The sequence below is a fragment of the Leguminivora glycinivorella genome, chromosome 13 (assembly GCF_023078275.1).
Source record: "Leguminivora glycinivorella isolate SPB_JAAS2020 chromosome 13, LegGlyc_1.1, whole genome shotgun sequence".
In the NCBI taxonomy this organism is placed as follows: Eukaryota; Metazoa; Arthropoda; class Insecta; order Lepidoptera; family Tortricidae; genus Leguminivora; species Leguminivora glycinivorella.
This window is the reverse complement of record NC_062983.1, coordinates 10204861-10225874: the sequence shown is the minus strand read 5'-3', so window position 1 is coordinate 10225874 and position 21014 is coordinate 10204861. Positions and strand designations below refer to the sequence as shown.

The 21014-nt window shown below is 35.9% G+C and overlaps 1 protein-coding gene across 1 annotated transcript; it reads right to left on the bottom strand.

The window, feature by feature from the left end:
• Positions 1-12998: 12998 nt before the first annotated feature.
• Positions 12999-17842, bottom strand: LOC125232758 (zinc carboxypeptidase-like). The gene is made up of 7 exons (XM_048138527.1): positions 17453-17842; positions 16061-16236; positions 15237-15463; positions 14927-15014; positions 14306-14508; positions 13905-13989; positions 12999-13314 (listed from the first exon to the last, which is right to left on the bottom strand). The coding sequence occupies exons 1-7, from the start codon at positions 17734-17736 to the stop codon at positions 13121-13123; spliced, it is 1257 nt and encodes a 418-aa protein (XP_047994484.1). The 5' UTR covers positions 17737-17842; the 3' UTR covers positions 12999-13120.
• Positions 17843-21014: the final 3172 nt, after the last annotated feature.

The following is a 21014-nucleotide window of genomic DNA, read 5'->3' as shown; positions in this document are numbered from 1 at the left end:
TTGTTTAAAAAATAATATGATAAAAATCACAAAAGTAGAACTTCGGAACTTGAGCCCCTACACTGAGCGTGGCCCGACACGCTCTTGGCCGATTTTTTTTTTTATTAGCACCAAAATATCGTCGACCGAGTGTGCTGATAGGTGACCCAGGACTCTATCTCTGACTTGCTTTGGCTGGCGTTAGGGATATAATTAACGATCGGGTTGAAATGAAAAAAAATCTAAGAGGCGAGTTGGCGCTGTGTAGTAGAATTTTTATCCTATAGACAGGTATTTCATTCACCATTTTCATCCAACAGCCTAGTTCGTTTTAGATTCCATGAACTCTCAAAGAATCTTTGCACCCTGGCGGGTGCTGCTTCTGCGTGTGTCCCATGACTCATACATTCCTTATGGGTTTCCTATAATCTGCATATCTAAAACTTTTCAGAACAGTTTCAGAGATTAGGGGCGGAATATTTATTGAAACTTTATTGCACAATGAATAACGGATTACGCCCTTAACTACCAGTTGACTAGGGCAAGACACAAATTCTTGAATTTGTTGGATTTGCCATTATAATATTTAATAATTGTAACATTTTAAGGTACGTTTCTCTCAAACATTTAAATTTATGGCAATAATGTCGGTAGACAAAGAAATCGGGTCGGTTGGCAAGTTTACCTGGACTGGTTATAAAAGGGACTGCTCGTCGGCGAGCAGTCACTTTTAGTTCTACCGGCGCCACGAACAGAGATAAGTACCTTAATCTGATTATATAATAATAATAATTGTCTGAATTAATTTATGAAATTATTTGAAGTACCTTAATCTGATTATTTAATAAATACCTGAATTTATTTTCAATGAAAATTGTCTGAATTAATTTATGAAATGGATTAATGAAAATGTAATTAAAAAGTTAATGTTTTAGTGTTTTGTTATAAACAACTCTACAACGCTGTTTAATGTCTGATTATTTAATAATAATTACCCGTATTTAACTATGAAAATTAATTAATGAAAACTACCTGAATAAATTGATGAAACTGACTAATGAAATTGTAATTAAAAATAAGCATATTTTACTATTTCATTATACGTAACTTAATAGTAACCATGTTTATGATTTAGTATTTGATGTGTTTCTAAAGAGTAAATATATAATTGGTGTCATTGCTTTATAACCAACGCAGTTTTATTATGTCCCATATTTGCTAATTGAATTACATATTTAAATTTATCCCAAAAACAAATTTAATTAGGATCGCTTAAATGGAGAATTGCCCGATTGTAATACAAATAAATGTTTACAATTATTTTATCATATTAGTCACTTCAGGTCATATGACATTTGGGTAAAGCTAATTTGTTCTTTGGAGGTTAGTTATTTCGTCATATTAGTAGTCACTACAGGTCATATGACATTTGTGGTCAGGTTTCCGAACGGTCGCCGAGCTGTCAAGTTGACTCTGTGACCAGCTGATTTCAAATATTGAAATTTAATTATATTTTGAGCTTTAAAGAGGACTTCTACTCATTGTTAGTTAATTTAAGTAGTAAAGTATTATCAGTGATACAGTTTTGGTGAAATTGACAACGTTACACCGAGTATTTATTGGACTTTGAGGCAGGACTACCCAACTGTCAACGAGTGATCGCAGCCGTTGGAACCTGCGTTTGAAACGGGGAGAGTATTCCGTTTTATTTATCATTTATTTCTACACTCAAACAAAGCTCATTGCTGCGGCCGTGAGCAACGTCAAACAAACAACATTGGCACCGTGCAGTTTCCCTTTGCTTGACGAACTAGTGGAAGCACAAGACGAGACAAGACACATTCGCCACAGACACTGCCGACTACTGACACACTGCACACTATTCATTCCTACAGCTCTCATCTCTGTCGTCATCTTGGCAAATCTTTCAATCTCTGTTGAGATAAGTACTCATCCTTTTTTATTACATCTTTCAGAAAGCCAGACGAGTGACAATGGACACCAATATTGCGACCGAAACTCGCAAGGCAACGGCACGACAACTAGAGATGCAGCTAAAAACAACAGCACAGGACCTACAAGAGTCGAGGGCCTTGTCGAAGCAGTTGTTGGAGGAAAGGGAGGAAAGCGAAGTGGAGCTCCAGAAAGTAATCAACAAAAACTCAGAATTGAAAAGGGAGCTGGCGGACAATGATGTGCAGCTGACTGATGCCCGCGGAGAAGTGGACCGTTTGCAAGGCACAATAGACACCTTCAACCAGTGCGCTTCGACACATGAAGTGGCCTTGGCCCGCATCACACAGTTAGAAGAAGAACTGGGTGCGGCTAATGAGGAACTTAATTTGTTTAGGAAAGAGCGGGAGCACTATGATGCTTCGCAGTTACAGAATGTGTACCAAGAGTTGGTAAGCGGTGAAACACAATTGAGTAGGGACTCCAAACACATAGTATTCTTTAATAGTAGTAATAAGTTAAAAAAGTACATTAAGATTAATAGGTATATTAGGAGAACCCAAAAGCTGATCAAAGGCCAGGCATGTATTAAAAAATATAGTAAATTAAAACATACATTAACAGTTATGAAAAATAGGGTTCAAGACTGTCATTCAGAGCTGGAAGTCAAGGAATCAAATTTTCTGAAATTAAATGCCGACATTAACAGGCTGAAAGATGAGCTTTTGGCAGTATCCACCATGTATGAGACTACTAAAAAACAAGTTGAGGAGCACATACAGGCTTTTAATAAATTGCTGCTAGAAAATAGAAATTTGGAGGAGCGGTGTAAGGCATTATTAAATGGAAAACATTGTAATTGTGGCCAAATGCCACCAGCAAAGATTATTCAAGCCGATGTGGCCCACGACACAACTAGGCATGCGGCAGTAGTTAAACAGCCCCTAGAGCAGTCAGTAAGACTGTTGTTTTTTCAGATCAGATTGGGTTAGGAATGGGCCCATTATTAAGCTACCAGTTAGAGCAACAAGTGACAAATTACTGTTATCAAAACATTACTTTGTCTCATTTATGTGACCTTATTTCAAAGGGATGTTATGATAGCAGTACTACATTAGTAATTTTATTAGGAAATAGTCTTAATGTAGATAAGCTTAGCATAGATAAATTGATGTCCACACTAAATGTTATTGAAAAATCTGGTGCGGGGAAAATTATATTATGTGCACTACCTTATGCAGAAAATGTATCATATGACTATAATTGTAAGATAGCTTACTATAATTCTTTAATGTACCATGCCATAGCTGTTAATAAAAAGTACCATTTCTTTGACTTAAATAAATTCATTGAGCGCTTCATGCTAGCTCCACGGAAGGTATTTTTGCCAAAGAAATTATTTGTATATTTAGTGGAGTTATTGGCCTTCAATATTGAGCCAAATAGATGTAATAGTGTTATATATAAGTCTCAGTCAGCTGACAAAGCCAAGGACCCCATGCCTCATTTAAACTAGATTGTAAGACAGCGGAAAAACACCTGAATATGAACGTTGTTCACCAGAATATTCAGGGTTTTTCCAGCAAAGAATTAGAAGTAGGATTATTTTTAGATAGTAATAATGTTGAAGTTATGTGTATTACTGAACATTGGTTGAAACAAGAACAGTTGATATTTGATTATGTTAATTTTAAATTAGCTAGTTTTTTTGCCAGAAAATCTGCTGCTCATGGTGGCTCCCTTATTATTGTTAAAAATTGTATGAAGTGTAAAGAGCGCAAAGATGTTGTAAAATATTCCATAGAAAGAACTATAGAAATTTCATGTGTTGAATTAGACAGATATATTATTGTATGTGTTTATAGACCACCATCAGCTGACTTCAGCATATTTGAATCTACAATGGAAAATGTTCTGAATTTAGTATGCAAGGGCCAAAAACATGTTATTGTATGTGGAGATTTTAATGTTAACTTGCTCGAGTCATCTAGTAATACTGTTAAAATGTTCTGTTTGTTTAAATCATTTAATTTATTTAATTTATTTCTTGAACCTACCCGGGTAGGTGTGACTAGTGCAACATGCCTAGATAATATTTTTGTAACTGTGAATGTATAGATAAGAAATTATTTAACTGTTTTCATTCCGATCACAGCGGCCAAAGGGCAGCTTTCTTAAACGTTATTCATGATACTCCACAAACAATAACATATAGACCCATTACTGGATCTCGCTTGGAATCATTCAAAAATGAAATTCTACATAGTTTGTCTATAATACCATTTTCGCATTATGACTGTAATCATTTGTATCAAGATGTTTTCAATGTAATTCTTAATCAATTTAATAACAATTTCAAAGTGAAATCTATTAGTGGGTCAAAAGTTAAAACAAAGTTTAGTGAATGGGCTACTGTAGGTATTCACAAAAGTAGAAAAAGACTTTATGAACTTTATGGTGAGAGAGAGCTGAACAAGAATTCAGAATTCCTGGACTATGTAAGAAACTACTCAAGAATCTTCAAGAAAGTGTGTTTAACTGCCAAGAAAAACTTTATTAGTTCTAAATTGAAAGTGTCGGACAACAAAGTGAAAACAACTTGGAGTATTATAAATAAAGAAGCTGGTAAATGTAAATCACGCGATTGTCAAGTCAACATTGTATCAGATAATCAACAAATAGTGTCGAACAGCGATGTTGCCTCGGCATTCGAAGATTATTTCTCAAATATAGCCGTTAACACCACAAAATGTTTACATTCTTCTGCGGCTCAAGCCCATTCATTACTTTGTGCTAATGTTAAGAAATGTAATAATTCATTTGAATTTAGTCAAGTAGACTCTGTAAATATTGTTAAAACATTCAAGTCACTCAATTTAAAGAAAACGGAAGACTTATGGGGAACATCAGTTAAAGTAATTAGTCATGTCATAGATATAATAGCACCTTACTTGGCCGTAATATATAATATTTCAATTTCACAAGGCACCTTTCCAGATCTTATGAAATGTAGCAAAGTCATACCGCTTTTTAAATCGGGTGATTCGAGTGATATAACCAATTTCCGTCCCATATCAATACTTCCTGTACTAAGTAAAGTCTTTGAGAAGCTAATGTTAAATGATCTACTGGGACACTTCAACAGACATAGATTACTTACAAGCAAACAGTTCGGTTTCACAAGGGGCCGTTCCACGACCGATGCTGCTTCGGTACTCATTAAACATATATATAATTTTTGGGAAAATTCTTGTGATGCAATTGGCATATTTTGTGATCTTTCAAAAGCCTTTGATTGTGTGGATCATGGAACGCTCATTTTGAAATTAGAACATTATGGTTTGTCTATAAATGCCCTAAACTTTATGTCTTCTTACCTTAGCAATAGAACACAAACAGTAGTTGTTAACAAAACTCGCTCTAGCGGGACTGTAGTCCAATTAGGAGTGCCACAAGGCTCAATTTTAGGTCCATTCCTGTTTTTGGTTTATATAAATGATTTGCCATGTATAGTGAAAAACTTTTGTGAAATAGTACTTTTTGCTGATGATACATCACTGCTTTTTAATGTTGACCGAAAATCTACGGATTACAATGTAATTAATAGCACGTTAGCTGATGTACTGCAGTGGTTTACTGTCAACAATTTACTTCTTAATTCTAAGAAAACCAAATGTATTCGATTTTCTCTGCCGAATGTTAAACCAATCGATACAAAAATACTTTTGAATGATGAATGCTTAGAGATGGTAGATACAACACTGTTTCTTGGTTTAACATTGGACAAAAATCTACAATGGAGTCCTCATATAAATAAACTAGCAAGCAAATTAAGTTCAGCCGCATACGCCGTTAGGAGAATCAGGCAACTGACTAATGTTGAGACAGCTCGCCTAGTGTATCATAGTTATTTTCACAGTGTAATGTCATACGGTATTCTGGTTTGGGGCAAAGCAGCTGACATACAGACTATCTTTGTATTACAAAAGAGAGCCATTCGTTCTATTTACAACTTAGGAACACGTGAATCAGTAAGAGAACTCTTCAAAGAAATTAATATCTTAACTGTAGCTTCCCAATACATTTATGATAGTATAATTTATGTTGTTAAGAATTTAGACTGTTTCACTAAGAATTCTGATATCCATAATTATAACACTAGAAACAAAAATAAGCTTGCCATAAAGAAGTTTCGTGTCCGTAAAGTACAGAAGTCATTTGTTGGGCAATGCATTCATTTTTATAATAAGTTACCTGACACTGCTTTGAGATTACCCCTCCCAGCTCTTAAGAACTACTTAAAAAAATCATTGATGTTAAAGGCTTATTACAGAGTCGAGGACTATTTGACAGACAAACATGCATGGCCCGAACCAGAAACTACAAAAAACGAATAGCAATTAAAATAATTGTATTATGTATAGAGGACACAGTTCAGATAAGAAAGCACATCAAATATTTTATATTTTATGTTGTGTAGGTAAATTACATATTTAATGATATTGAGATTCATATTATCTTTTTCTTCTATGACAATTTGATATGTTTTCTCTGAAGAAGAACGACGTATTATTAAGCAATAATATAATTTATTGAAATTGATTTCCATAGAGTACCTAGTCTGTTCATATTCTTTGATGAATACTTTTGCATGTTAAATTGTATGTTGTTATTTAATGCATGTTAATTATAAGATGTAATGTTTTGAAAAGAAGTTGCCCGCCGAGTTTCTTGCCGGTCCCATAGTGGATACCCCCCTCCCAACTGAGGGGGGACTGAAATCTTCTCGAGGCTGAGGCGTAGGGTTAGAGCCGGCGTAGCTTTATTTGACGTTCATATGCGCATTGTAATATGCCTACTTGAAAAAATAAATATTTCATTTCATTTCATTTCATTTCATTTGAGTAAAGCTAATTTGTTCCTTGGAAGTTAGTTACCTTTCTTGAAGTAAAAACGTTGATTATTATTTTGGACAAAAGGCTGCATATTATACACCTTTAACATACTCGGTCGCATAATTGAATTGATATGATCTCTCATACAAGCATAAAATAAAAACGTTTCATTATATAACCAAAATGCTAAATTCAGAAGTGGAGATACGTTTTACCTAGCCATCTTTCAACACTGTGAATTATTTCAGAGATAACGGATTGAAATCTGCTGATCAACTTTCATACCACCATTCGAAGTGCAGTTTCTTCGGGCTGCCGATACCACAACATTGTGCTTCCTACATTTGGTCCTACTGACAGCGATGATGGGGCTGCACGGCCGACGCATGGTGCACCGATTTCGGGACCTTCTGAAAACCTGAATGGACTGGCGTTGTTATGATCATTAAAGTCGGTAAGGCCCTGAGGGCTCTGCATTATCATGTAAAAAATCTTGCTTTAAAGAAATATTTTTGTACCCACTGTGTTTTAAACTGATTTTGTTTACTTATTACGGAACTGCAGTTAATCGAGCTAGTTATTGAAAGAGCTAGTGTTATGATTATGACATCTTGAATAAATAAATTACCTCGTATTAGATCATGTTGTTTAAAAGAAAAACAGTTAAATCCTGAAGAAAGGGTATAAAAGTCAGAACTGAACAATACAGGTTTAGAACAATACTGGTTTAGTTTCTTCCTTTGGGAATAAATTATATTTTGTTAATGACATAATTCGGTAAACAAGTTCTTGTTGTAAAGATTGTATTATGACACTACTGATCCGGAGTGATCCTATAACTGCGAAACAATATTTCGATTTTCGTATTGGTATAGGGTCTAAATCTCTGTATTGACCAACGTTTATTTTATTTTCCAAAAAATATTTTTAGCTATTTCTCTTGAGAAACACTAATTTGAAAATCACTAATATTTTTTTTTTTGTTTATGTATTTAGCAAAGTGGCAATTTTCACTTAATAAGTAAAAATTTGATGACTCAAGATCGATGTTTTCAAGCAAATAATATGTACATTTCAAAAATCGCTTTCATTTTTTTTTAATACTCGCTTTTCAATTGTCCAATATTTGTTTTCGCTTACATTTTATAAAGATTTTTCTCCACATTGGTTTATTTAAATACAATAGTTTAGTTACATACTTACCTACATCATAAAAAAATAGACTCAAAACTTACTGCTAAAAATGCTGTGCTTATTTTAACCTGTTCCTGCCCACCATGTAGGTACAGTTTGAGGCATTGAAATTTAAACCAAATTATTTAATAAATATGGTAGACTTTCTTTACCTATCTAGTTAATAAAAAAAAATAGATTCAAAACTTGCTACTATAAATGCTGTGCTTATTCTAAGAAACGCTTAAACGTTTGTATCCCGCACTAACGTATTTCAAAATTATTTCACAAATTGCGGAGCAATAAAATCTACTGTTAGTACCCAACAGTATTGTTACACACACATCCCTATTAGTTTGAACTCAATTAACATTGAAACTTTTTCCAAGTTGCTGTTACCTCGGACAAATTACTGATCTGATCTATTTATCATTGCGAGTATGTTTACAATTTTGTTTTCTCTTTTCGTTGAGAAGTAACGATTAAGGACGTGTCTGAAATTTTAATTCTACTTCCACGTTTGTGTGTCTGTTATCGCATATCTTAGGCTCAAAAACGAATAAAGTTTTATTTATTTATTTAAACTTGCCATTTTCTATCAGTCAACCATTGGGCAAAACAGAGATAGTTTGGTGGACGCCATTATAAAGCCAGTATGAGATTTTAATGATTAAATACAAGTTGATTCTATTATAAAATAAACATATATATAGATACAATAAATGAACTTACATACATATTATTTAACATATACGTAGATAAATAAATGGACCTAGTGCAAATAAAGGCTTACGCAACTTGCTTTATAAAGAGAGTTTACTCTGTGCTTGCCTGGTTTTCGAGTTTGGGTAGATTAATATCTACAAAGAATTTTTATTGATTTCCGTTAATATTAGGGGACGGTTCTTTAGGTAAATTACAATTAATTTCTGTAAGAAAATATTGTCTTTTCTCTTACTGTTATCGAGTTATTCGGGTACGTATCACAATGTCTAAAGTTAAAAAACCTAACGTTAAATGACCTACGTTCAAAATACCTAAAATCAAAATACATAATGGTGTTTCGACCGAAATTCAAAATACCTAAAGTTTAAAATGGTGCACATTATAATGTTTAAAATAAAAAAACTAACGTTAAATGACCTACGTTCAAAATACCTAAAATTAAAATTACCTAAAAATAACATTAGGTATTTAGTCCAATAGGTATTTTAAATTTCGGTAATTCGTGCGTAGGTGAAACTTGCTTAGGTATTTAAAATCATTAGGTATTATGATTTTAGGTATTTTGAACGTAGGTCATTTAACGTTAGGTTTTTTAATTTTAGATATTGTGATACGTACCCAGTTATTCAGGGAATGAATTTAGTGGCTCAGTAAGCATAGTAATAAAGGCTGCCTTTGTAATTCCTTATCATTATTTATTGTTACATGTGTCGTCATTTACTTGAGACTGACTTTACTGTTTCTACGGGTCTCTCACATGATTGACAAATTTATAATGTATGAAAACGATTAAAAAAAAACCCTTTTTCTAATTTAATAAGTGATTTGCCGGGTGGTTCCTGATAGGGATCCTGGCGACTGTCAAATTTAACAAAAAAACACTGTGTTTTCATATCAGCGGGTTCGTATAAGTAATAAAATTAATATGGTCTCCCAACAAGAAAGTCATTATTAAAAAAGGAAAGCAAAAAAAAATAAGATTAATAAATTAAATTATGAACAATAATACAAATCTCACAGAACAAGATTCTGCAAAAAAAAAAAAAGGGTCACTAGGTAGGTACTTATTCATCTTTCATGCTGAGTAGAGTACCTACAGAAAATTGTGTGAATAGATTCAAATAAATAAGATTCTTTGGGAAAAGGGACCATTTTCAAAATATAACTGTATAAATAAGTGGGCGATTCTATATGCTTCTTTTCCTGATTATTCGTCACGTTTATGCTTTACTTCTCAAGATTGCTCATTACATAGTTAATATGTGATACTGTAATGCTTAATAAATATATTAGGTATACTATTTACTGAAAACCGTTGCTGATAAAGCGATATTTACCATGTAATAAGCTACGAATAAAGGAACATGAGTTTTCAGTTTGTACGGCATTTGCATCTTACATGACATGCCCTTCATAAAATATTATGTCGTTAGGTCAGACTGGCCGAGCTGTTTGGAAGATATAATAATATTCACACTTGTTGATTGATCGTTAAGTAATCAGAAATAAATATATAGCTCGATTAATTGAAGTCCTATGATACTGTATCTTTTTACAGTACAATACAAAGATAAAAACATTTTGTGATAAAACTTGATGAAAGATATACCTATCGATGATGCTATATCTGTAAAGAAAATGTAAAATGGTATACAAAATGGTAAATGGCCATATAAGTGCTGATTATCTTAAAGCATTCCGCAAAAAAAAACTGGCTATATTTATTGTGTACTTGCTATACTATTACATCAATTTAAGATTACAATAAATAACTGAAAAAAGGTAGCTTTTTTTGCCGATTGCTTTAAGTCCGGATTAGCCGTGTTGGATATGTATACGGATATGGATACATATGTAATAAAATGTGTAATATATATTATAATACTATGTATAATTGACAATGTTTCAAAATTTTCAGTGTCCCTAAATCGGAAACCATTTCGAGATATATTAATATAATATTTTTTTTTCTCCGTATTTTTAGTATAAAAAAATCTTAAAAAATAGTTATGGGGAAGTGACGTCAATAGCTGATTTAAAGCTGTCACTATTACAAAAAATCTTCCAGTTGGGAAGTCACTTGAGTTTGACAGTGACACTTGACAGTCAAACATACCGGACTGTTTAAGCTGACTGTTAAAACTTTTTTTTTTTGGAAATAATTTTGTCGTTTTCTTAGGTGTATGAAACAACACATGTGACATCATAAAGCTGTCTTCTTACGCTCTTTCTGCTCGAAGTAGTAATAAGGGATTTTCTCATTAAAATAGCAGTTTTTGGAAAAATAAAAAAAAAACGTGTATCTTTTAGAATTGAGTTCTTTCAAACCAAACAATAAAAAGTAATACTTAAAAATATGAAATGTTGTCAATTGTATATATACTGCTGGTCGGTTATGTGTCTGATGATTGCTTGACGTCATGGTGCAGCAGGTGACGGAGCTTTCATGCCAGGGCACATAGCTACAAAATACTGTTGGTCGGTTGTGTGTCTGATGATTGCTCGACGTCATGTCGCAACAGGTGACGGAGCTTTCATGCCAGGGCCCACAGCTACAAAAATACTGTTGGTCGGTTGTGTGTCTGATGATTGCTCGACGTCATGTCGCAACAGGTGACGGAGCTTTCATGCCAGGGCCCACAGCTACAAAAATACTGTTGGTCGGTTGTGTGTCTGATGATTGCTCGACGTCATGTCGCAACAGCCAGTAGCCAGTAGCTTTCATGCCAGGGCCCACAGCTATAAAAAAAATGCTGGTCGGTCACAAGTCTGATGTTTGCCTGGCTTCACGGGCAGCAGGTGATGGGGCTTACATGTCAAGGCTTGTGGCTACTTACTATAAGAGTTAGATTAAGATATGTAACTATGTAAACTTTTGTACTTCGAGATCGAAGTACTTGTCAGTATGGCCGTGTTGGATTTGCCATTATAATATTTAATAATTGTAACATTTTAAGGTACGTTTCTCTCAAACATTTAAATTTATGGCAATAATGTCGGTAGACAAAGAAACCGGGTCGGTTGGCAAGTTTACCTGGACTGGTTATAAAAGGGACTGCTCGTCGGCGAGCAGTCACTTTTAGTTCTACCAGCGCCACGAACAGAGATAAGTACCTTAATCTGATTATATAATAATAATAATTGTCTGAATTAATTTATGAGATTTGAAGTACCTTAATCTGATTATTTAATAAATACCTGAATTAATTTATGAATTTATTCAATGAAAATTGTCTGAATTAATTTATGAAATGGATTAATGAAAATGTAATTAAAAAGTTAATGTTTTAGTGTTTCGTTATAAACAACTCTACAACGCTGTTTATGTCTGATTATTTAATAATAATTACCCGTATTTAACTATGAAAATTAATTAATGAAAACTACCTGAATAAATTGATGAAACTGACTAATGAAATTGTAATTAAAAATAAGCATATTTTACTATTTCATTATACGTAACTTAATAGTAACCATGTTTATGATTTTACTCCCTTGTTGAGTATTTGATGTGTTTCTAAAGAGTAAATATATAATTGGTGTCATTGCTTTATAACCAACGCAGTTTTATTATGTCCCATATTTGCTAATTGAATTACATATTTAAATTTATCCCAAAAACAAATTTAATTAGGATCGCTTAAATGGAGAATTGCCCGAATTGTAATACAAATAAATGTTTACAATTATTTTATCATATTAGTCACTTCAGGTCATATGACATTTGGGTAAAGCTAATTTGTTCTTTGGAGGTTAGTTATTTCGTCATATTAGTAGTCACTACAGGTCATATAACATTTGAGTAAAGCTAATTTGTTCCTTGGAAGTTAGTTACCTTTCTTGAAGTAAAAACGTTGATTATTATTTTGGACAAAAGGCTGCATATTATACACCTTTAACATACTCGGTCGCATAATTGAATTGATATGATCTCTCATACAAGCATAAAATAAAAACGTTTCATTATATAACCAAAATGCTAAATAATTCAGCTTAGAGATAAAATAATGAAAAGGCAAAAAAAAATCTGGCTTAACTGCGGTGATGTGGTCGTGGGTTAAAGAAGTTCCATCCAAACCAGTGAATTTTCTCTCTTTTAATTTAGGTATGTACCTTATAGGTAAACATCGCTTGCAGACCAGAAACGTCTGCTTGTTTCGAAATTTATTCTCGAATTGTGTACAGATACTAAACTTAATTGTTAATAATTCAAATTCAATCACCAGGGTTTAAATATTTTATTACTCATTATTTTAACTTAAGTGCGTTTTCACATTATCCGATCCGATATCGGATATCGGACCGATAATCCATACATTACAGGCGCCATCTTGGATTTTTTCTATTGAAATCCTTCCGACATCCGATATCGGATCGGATAATGTGAAAACGGTCTAAAGCACACTGATATATTTCGCCTCTCTAATAATAGCTATGACTGCATCATATGTCTCCTCACAGGAAGGCAAGACCTGTGCGACAGGTAATATGTGTCCCCAACCGCTGTTGTCTCTCAGCAGGAAAGTAGCTGCTACTGGAGGCTTAAACCTGTATTTTGCCCAGTCGACAAGCACGCCTGTTGATCCATCTAGAAGGAAATAATATCAATGAATTAAAAGACAAAAAATATCTAAGTTTAATAGAACCGTTTGCAGATGTCTGCGTTAACATATAGTGTATACAATATTAATCATTAATTAATCGAATCTAATCGAATCGAATCTATGCAGTCTTCTGGCCATAATGCGAAATTAACGGAATCGGCTGGACGAAACCCTATAAGCAAAGAGATACTTCTGCGGAAATGGCGCTGGATAAGGACATGTTACTTTACGAAGGCCAGACGACCACCTGTCCAAGCAAGCTGACTTGGAATATTCCCGGATCAGTGGAAATCCTTCCTAAGAGCTCTATGAGGGACAACAGGATATAATCATCATCATCAATCGTTAATTAAATTAAATGACAGTATTTGGTAGGCATTGAAGAACTGTAAGTAACGATAATACAGTGAAAGAGCCTTTGCATAATAATATATATACCGATGTCTATATGTCTATGATTTTTCAATTTTTTTTTATTGGATCCATCTTATTCTAAAAATCACGAAGTTCGTAGCAAATATTCAAATTTATTAGATAAACGGAATTTATTTCATATATTTGAATAATTTCTTACCGTGGACTGCAGCGGAATTTCCAACTAAATATTGAGTGTCATGTTTCACTGCTAATGAACCCATTGCTCTCCGTCCGATAGTAATCTGAAATTATTTATTTCATGAAACTATAGTAAAAAATATACTAAATAAGAAGTAACTGTGATGACATTTTAAACACTCATAGATATCAAGACAATTTATATAATAACAAAGACTTCCAATGGGTCCAATAACCAAGACGAATATTAATGAATTAATTCAGTTTTGTTCTGAATATTATTATAGGATTCTCCTAAGATATACTTTCGCTTTAAGAATTAAACAGTAGCATAGCAGTATTTGGCAAATATGGACACTTGTGACTAATAAAAAAATAGTAACCACGAAATTTTAAACAACTCCATTAAATTTTACTAACCATTTCATTGTAGTTGTCCAAAGGCTCTGACGTATGTGCGTAAGGTATAACCAGCCTCTGCCCAAAACCTCTGAAGGACAAAACTGCGGCTAGATTGTGACCAATAGATTCCATGTATCTGGAGAGAGCACGGGTTTCTGGTTCGGAGAAAGGACCGATGCCGATGAAGCTGGCTTCTACTGGGCTGAAACTTCCACCGCGAACTGCAATAAATTATCCACTTTTACATACGTACATACAATTACATATTCATGTTTCAGTGCCTAAAGGGTTGACAGAAAAAAAATTGTGATGCTGCAGTGATAACTCACGCCTATATATCCAAACGGGGTAGCACATGAAACTGCTCAAGTTTTAGGGCCACTCCTGGCCTAAAAGGGTTAACATAAAACGGAAATTCTACTACTGAAGTATTTGCAGTGACAGGTTGTCATATCGCCCACACCACAAGCTGACAAGAAGCTGATAACAGTGATAACGTACCTATCACTTAACAATTTTTTCTTTCAACCCCTAAACTGCTAAGACTTGTACTAATACTTGTGCAATTTCATGTGATTTGCCTACTCCGTGAGTAAGTAAATAATTTATGATTCTATGTGTGTTGTAAAATTGACTTACCTCCCCATTGAGAGTTCCAATTTCTTGTAAGATCAACTCCAATCTGGTTACCGTGTTGTGGTCTTCGGTTTTTAGTCCATAATCTAACCTGTGCGATGTAAATTTATATCAATCTATATAATTGAACTCATATCAATGTAAGTATGGATCATTTTGTAAGTCCGATAATTCAGAAATCATAATAAAAGCCTTCGAGAAATTTAAGAATTTCTGAATCAGTACGAGGTTTTTGGCTCGTTTTAAAAGGTTATTTCTTGAACAATAAACATTGTGTTAGAAAAAAAAATTGAAAGCTTATATCTATTCTTACATTGTTATCAGAAAACTCAAAACCATCAGGGTTGACACTAGGGAAGATATGCCACTCGAAATCTCTCGACGCAGCCAATGCATCAGGGTTATCGCCGCGAACCAGTTGGTCCACAATGTAACAGACTACAGTGGGAGATAGCCAGTCAGCTCCGATCTGACCAGCTTCGAGGAAGAATGCTGGCCGGTTAGAGTTTCGGGCTATTTTTATACCGGTGATGTTTCGTCCTGGAATAATATTGACAGGAAATTAGTATGCTAGAATTCATTAAATTGTTAAATCCATTCTTCAAATGTTTAACGATGCCCTTTTGTACAAGTACCATTATCATTAGTTACTGAAAATTATATATTAATACTATTATGACTAAAAGGTAAAATCAGACTAATAAAGGGAAAAGATTCTGCGTGAGAGCAGTGCATTACAGTGCGCAATTGCGTATGCATTTGCATATATGGTTCCGTTCACAGACTTGTTAGCGAAAAAATATATAAAGCATATTTAGGAAGACATTGTTTCTCCATCCCACATCGATTTTGTTTAAACAGTAATTATTTAGCAAGTATTTATTTTATTATCTGCCCGTTGTGATGATCTCCGGAGGTCATTTTCAAATAAATATTTATCCTTAGTATATAGTGCCTCTTGATGTAACGCCACGCAATTTTATAATGGGAAAACAAACATCGCTCTTTAATGATAACAATGCTTGCTGTCTGCTACATGTATAGTCATTTGTTTTGCCTCGAATGTGTGCCAATAAAGAGTTCTATTTTCTATCTCTCTGTCAATGTCCAATGGTTTGAATTAGTTGAATTCTTTACCCTCATGTGAAGTACCAGCAGTAACCAAAGTGACGATGTTACTGTGCTGCTCAGCTAGATGTTGGAACCAGTTATTGATATTCTCCAGAGTGTGATAGCCTTCGAAGTGCATGACGGGCTCACGAATCACACGAGGACTGCGTTTCTTTCTGCTGTTTACTTGAGCATCAATGGCTCTGAAAAAGTAAAGTAAATAATATAAGCACTTAAGCTTAAGCAGTTAATACACCTAATTAATTTATTTATGATGATGGCTTCTCTAAAATGCTATCACAGCTTCCCACGGCTTACACCAAAACCTTGATGATGCTTTGACTCCAAGAAATGTATCAACACCTCTAAATTTTTAAATAGTAAAGTGAGTATTTGTAGGTTCTATTCACTTTCTCCATACAATGAATGTTATTATCCATGACTGCCTACATTTTGTTGCATTAGTTTTCACAGTCGCATTGAGTAGTACAATATAACCTACTCGTAGCATTACATTGACATTAGTAAAACCTATGTTTCCTAGGCTATAAGCACACCTCGGACACTGGCGATCAAATATATGAAAGAGGCGCGTTCCGAGCACACAGTCTAAGCTCGTGTAGGTAAACAGGCACCGTGCGTGAGATATGACAGGTCGACTGTTCGCGTTTTTTGACAGGCGGTAACTGTGAGGCAACCGAGAGCGAGTGGGCGGCACTTTAAGCGGGGAGCGGGGATGGCCATACTGTACGATAAAAGTTACTCTTTATTATATTGTGCTTTAAGTAACAAACATATACAGGGTGTCCCAAGACCATGGGACATGAAGGGAAAGTACCTAAAATATCACAGATAGGATATATTGCTGAAAGAAGACTTTATTTTATTTTTAAAACTTGGTAAAACTGCATTCAAAAAAAAATTTTTTTTTTTTTTTTAATGTATGGACAAATTTTAAGGCTAAGGAGTCTGCCATGTAAAATGTTAAAATTCATGGTCTTCCTTTTATCTCCGACACTATGTTATTTAGAGAAAGATAATCTTTATGATGAAGCCTATCGATCGGTATGACAAAATTACAGGATGTTTTTTTTTTCTCGTGTAGCGGGTTTGATTCCCGGTTTAACCATGTAATTATTTAAAAATCTATGAATGGAGTTTTACTTAGTTTTAAAAATAAAATAAAGTCTTCTTGTAGCAAAATACCCTATCTACGATATTTAAGGTACTTTCCGTTCATGTCCCATAGTCTTGGGACACCCTGTATAGGTATTTAATCGATGAACACTATATCTAACAGACACCTCTGGAAGTTTTTCATTCACACAAGCTTGACAACATAAGGAGTGCTATAAATCTACAGAGGACCACACTTCTATGCTAATGCTAGGGAAATATAAAGAAACTTTGTCAACTTACTCTTGAATACTATCCATCATAACCTCATAATGAATATTAATTTGCGTCAACGACTCTATTAGTTCGTCCTTCTTCTCAGGAGGAGCCACAACACTCACATATTCCCCCACTCTAGACGCAGACTTCCAGAAATCCAACTCTTTCTCATTGTATTCTAAATCCTTAAGAAACTGTACTTGGTGCACATCCTGAGGAATAATCTTGAACAACGCGTACCCATCGTATCGAAACTTTTCAGCGCTTAAACCACAAATTAAACTTAATAAAACAATTTTCAACAACATTATTGAAAGTGCCAGTGAACTTATTAACAATGTAAAATGAACCAGATTTTAATACTACAAATGATAATCCGATTTTGTTTGACAAAGTTTTGTGCAGTGTTCTGGTAAATACTTTGTTGATGGACATATGATTGAAATTGAATTAAAAGGTCTGCATTTGATATTTGGGTATTGTGGTATCTAATCGATTTGTTATCACTAATCTAAATAGATTGAGCATTCTTGTTAGTACATTATGAGGATAGTTGTGGTGGTTGTGATAACACAATCAATGTGTAATGTCCATTTTCTCTACGTGTTTGGACAATTGACTTCACAAATATTTACCTAAAAAATTTTCACTATGTAAGTATGATTCGGTATACGGAATTATTAATTAATTAGTGACCAGGGGCCCATTTCTCAAAACTGAAAGTTACAAGTTACAAGCGGAAGTCTCTTTCAAACTTGTCATAAATTGTAACTTGTTGCTTCGAGAAATGGGCCATAGAAATAAAAGATGGATGAATTATTTATTATATTGCGTACCTACACTTTGTATGAAAAATATGTTTTTGAAGATGTTGAATATTGATCATGACCTGTAAAATCTCTGAAAGTGTTGATAGGTACCATGATCTGATACATAGGGCTAATTGACTTACTTGACTTAATGTCCTGTGTCCCCTAGATGGGGCAGAGGGCATCCACAGTGCGTCGCCATCCCGAGCGGTTTTGAGCTTCGCGCTTTACTTCGCTCCAGGTCATCCCTATCGCCTTCGCTTCTGCAGTGATCGTCCTCCGCCAGGACTGCTTAGGGCGGGCACGTCTTCGCTTTCCTTGGGGATTCCAGTCTAGGGCTTGCCTCGGTATGTGGTCGGGGTCCCTTCGGAGCGTATGGCCAATCCAGTTCCATTTGCGGCGTTTGATCTGCTGGTTGATCGGCGTCTCACCGCAGCGTTCCCACAGAGCTGTGTTGGAGATTTTCTCGGGCCAGTATATTTCGAGAATGCGGCGAAGACAGCGGTTGACAAAGACCTGGATCCGTTGCGAGATGTCCTTAGTGACCTTCCACGTCTCACATCCGTACAGCAACACGGGTTTCACGTTGGACCGGAATATCTTGAGCTTAACTCTCCGAGTCAGTTTCCGCGATTGCCATATAGGACGGAGTCGTGCGAAGGTTGCTCTCGCCTTGGCGATCCTCGAAGCGATGTCCTCTTCGGTTCCTCCAGTTTCCGACACTACACTACCAAGGTACGTAAATTTGTGGACTGTCTCCACACCCTCTGTGCCGATGAGCAACGGTACCGAACTGGTTGCTCTGCACCTCATGTCTTGGGTCTTCCTGGTGTTGATTTTGAGTCCCGTCTCCAAAGCCTCTCGCCGTAGGTCGTCCAATTTGGCTTGCATGTCGGCGCGTGTGTGGCTCAATAGGCATAGATCATCGGCATAGTCTAAATCTTCCAGCACGTTGGACAGCCCCCACTCTATGCCGCGGCGCTTTCTATTGGTCTTGACCATGATGCCATCGAGGACGACAAGGAAGAGGAGAGGAGAAAGAAGACACCCCTGTCGTACACCGGCCTGAACCGGTATGTCCTCCGAGATGAGACCGTCGTGAGTTACTCTACAGGAATAGTTCCTGTAGATGGCCTTAATCAAGTTTGTTATTTTCTCGGGGACTCCAATTTCTTGTAGCCGGTCCCAGATACAGTTCCATCTCAAGGTGTCGAAGGCTTTTTCGAAGTCCACAAAGGTCAGGTACATTTCCCTCTGAAATTCTGATGCCTGTTCGAGAATTATGCGTAAGGTGTTGATCTGGTCCGTACACGATCGGTTGGGCCGGAAGCCAGCTTGCTCTTTGCGCAGAAGAGGTTCTACGGCCCTCGAGAGTCTGTCCAAGATGATCCTGCAGAGCACCTTGGAAGGAATCGAGAGCAAAGTGATGCCTCTCCAATTGCCACAGTCACTGAGGTCTCCCTTCTTGGGTACGGTGATCAGAAGGCCCTTGCTCCAGTCACAAGGTAACTCTTCGGCTGACCAGATGTTCCTCAGGAGAGGCGTCAGCGCGTTTGCAGCGGTAGGGATGTCGGCTTTCAGCATTTCCGCTGTGATGAGGTCCTCTCCTGGGGCTTTCCCATTCTTCAGCGATCGGATAGCCTTCACTACTTCGTCCGTTGTAGGGGGAGACACATCGATGTCCAGGCCTTGTGTGGGCAAGCTGGCCGCACTTGCAAGCGTAGCGGGGTCGTTTGGGACTTGGAAGATCTCTTCAAAGTGCTCCCGCCAGCGTTGAAGCTGTCCCTCCGATGTCACAATAAACTGGCCTGTCTTGTCTTTCAAAGGCTTCTTCTTCCTCTGGTTTCTATTTCCGGCCAAGGTCTTCGTCGCCTTGTATATCTCCCTGAGATTTCCGGAGTTGGCAGCGCGTTGGGCACAGTCCGCAACCTCCTCAGCCCATACTCGACGGTCATGACGGGTACTGCGGTAGATAGACATAGGGCTAATTGGTTCACGAAAATGCGTTAATACCTACGGTGACCGTGTCATTTGGCACCTTGATAATAATTAAAGACACGCTAAACCGGGTCGGTGTTTCTGGAGTCAGAGACCCGTGATCACGTGATGCTTTCCATAGAAACCACCCGAAGGTCCGATCTATCTGGGACTATCTGGGATCTATCTGGGACACGTCCCAGTCTATCGTCAGTACATACTTACTTAATTGGTGCGTGCAAGTGGCACCGGGAATCGTGTCAAGATCAACAAATGGTAAAATCAGAATACCTCTAGTATAAATCTTCCAGTAAATCTCTCCTGGCAAACGCACAGGCCATTATTTCTCATTCCTGCAAGTATAATCGGAAACTGGGAGGCTATTTCCGTTCCATAATAAATCCGCTAATGAGCAGGCGCAATTATAATAAAGATGGCCGTCGCGCGGACCCACAATGACAATTTGTTGTGAGCAGAAGAGCGCGAATTCGGAAGATTGATCGTTGATGCGCAGATGTTTTAAAACAGTAGTTCAAGGTATCCATATTCGTAAAGATCTAGAGTCTATTTGGAAAAACAAGAATCGTGAAATATATGGAGACGATGGTTGCCTTATCGAAAAGAGATTGGTAAATAATACCTGTACTATCGGTCGTCAAAATCATAGCTTGTACTCAAAACGTCCATAAAATTTGATGTATAATTAAATTTATGTCCAAAAATGTTTATTGCTTATTTTGTAAACGATAATCATTGAACATTAACTTCATCGAGCTGCTTTTGGTAAAAAAAATACTGTG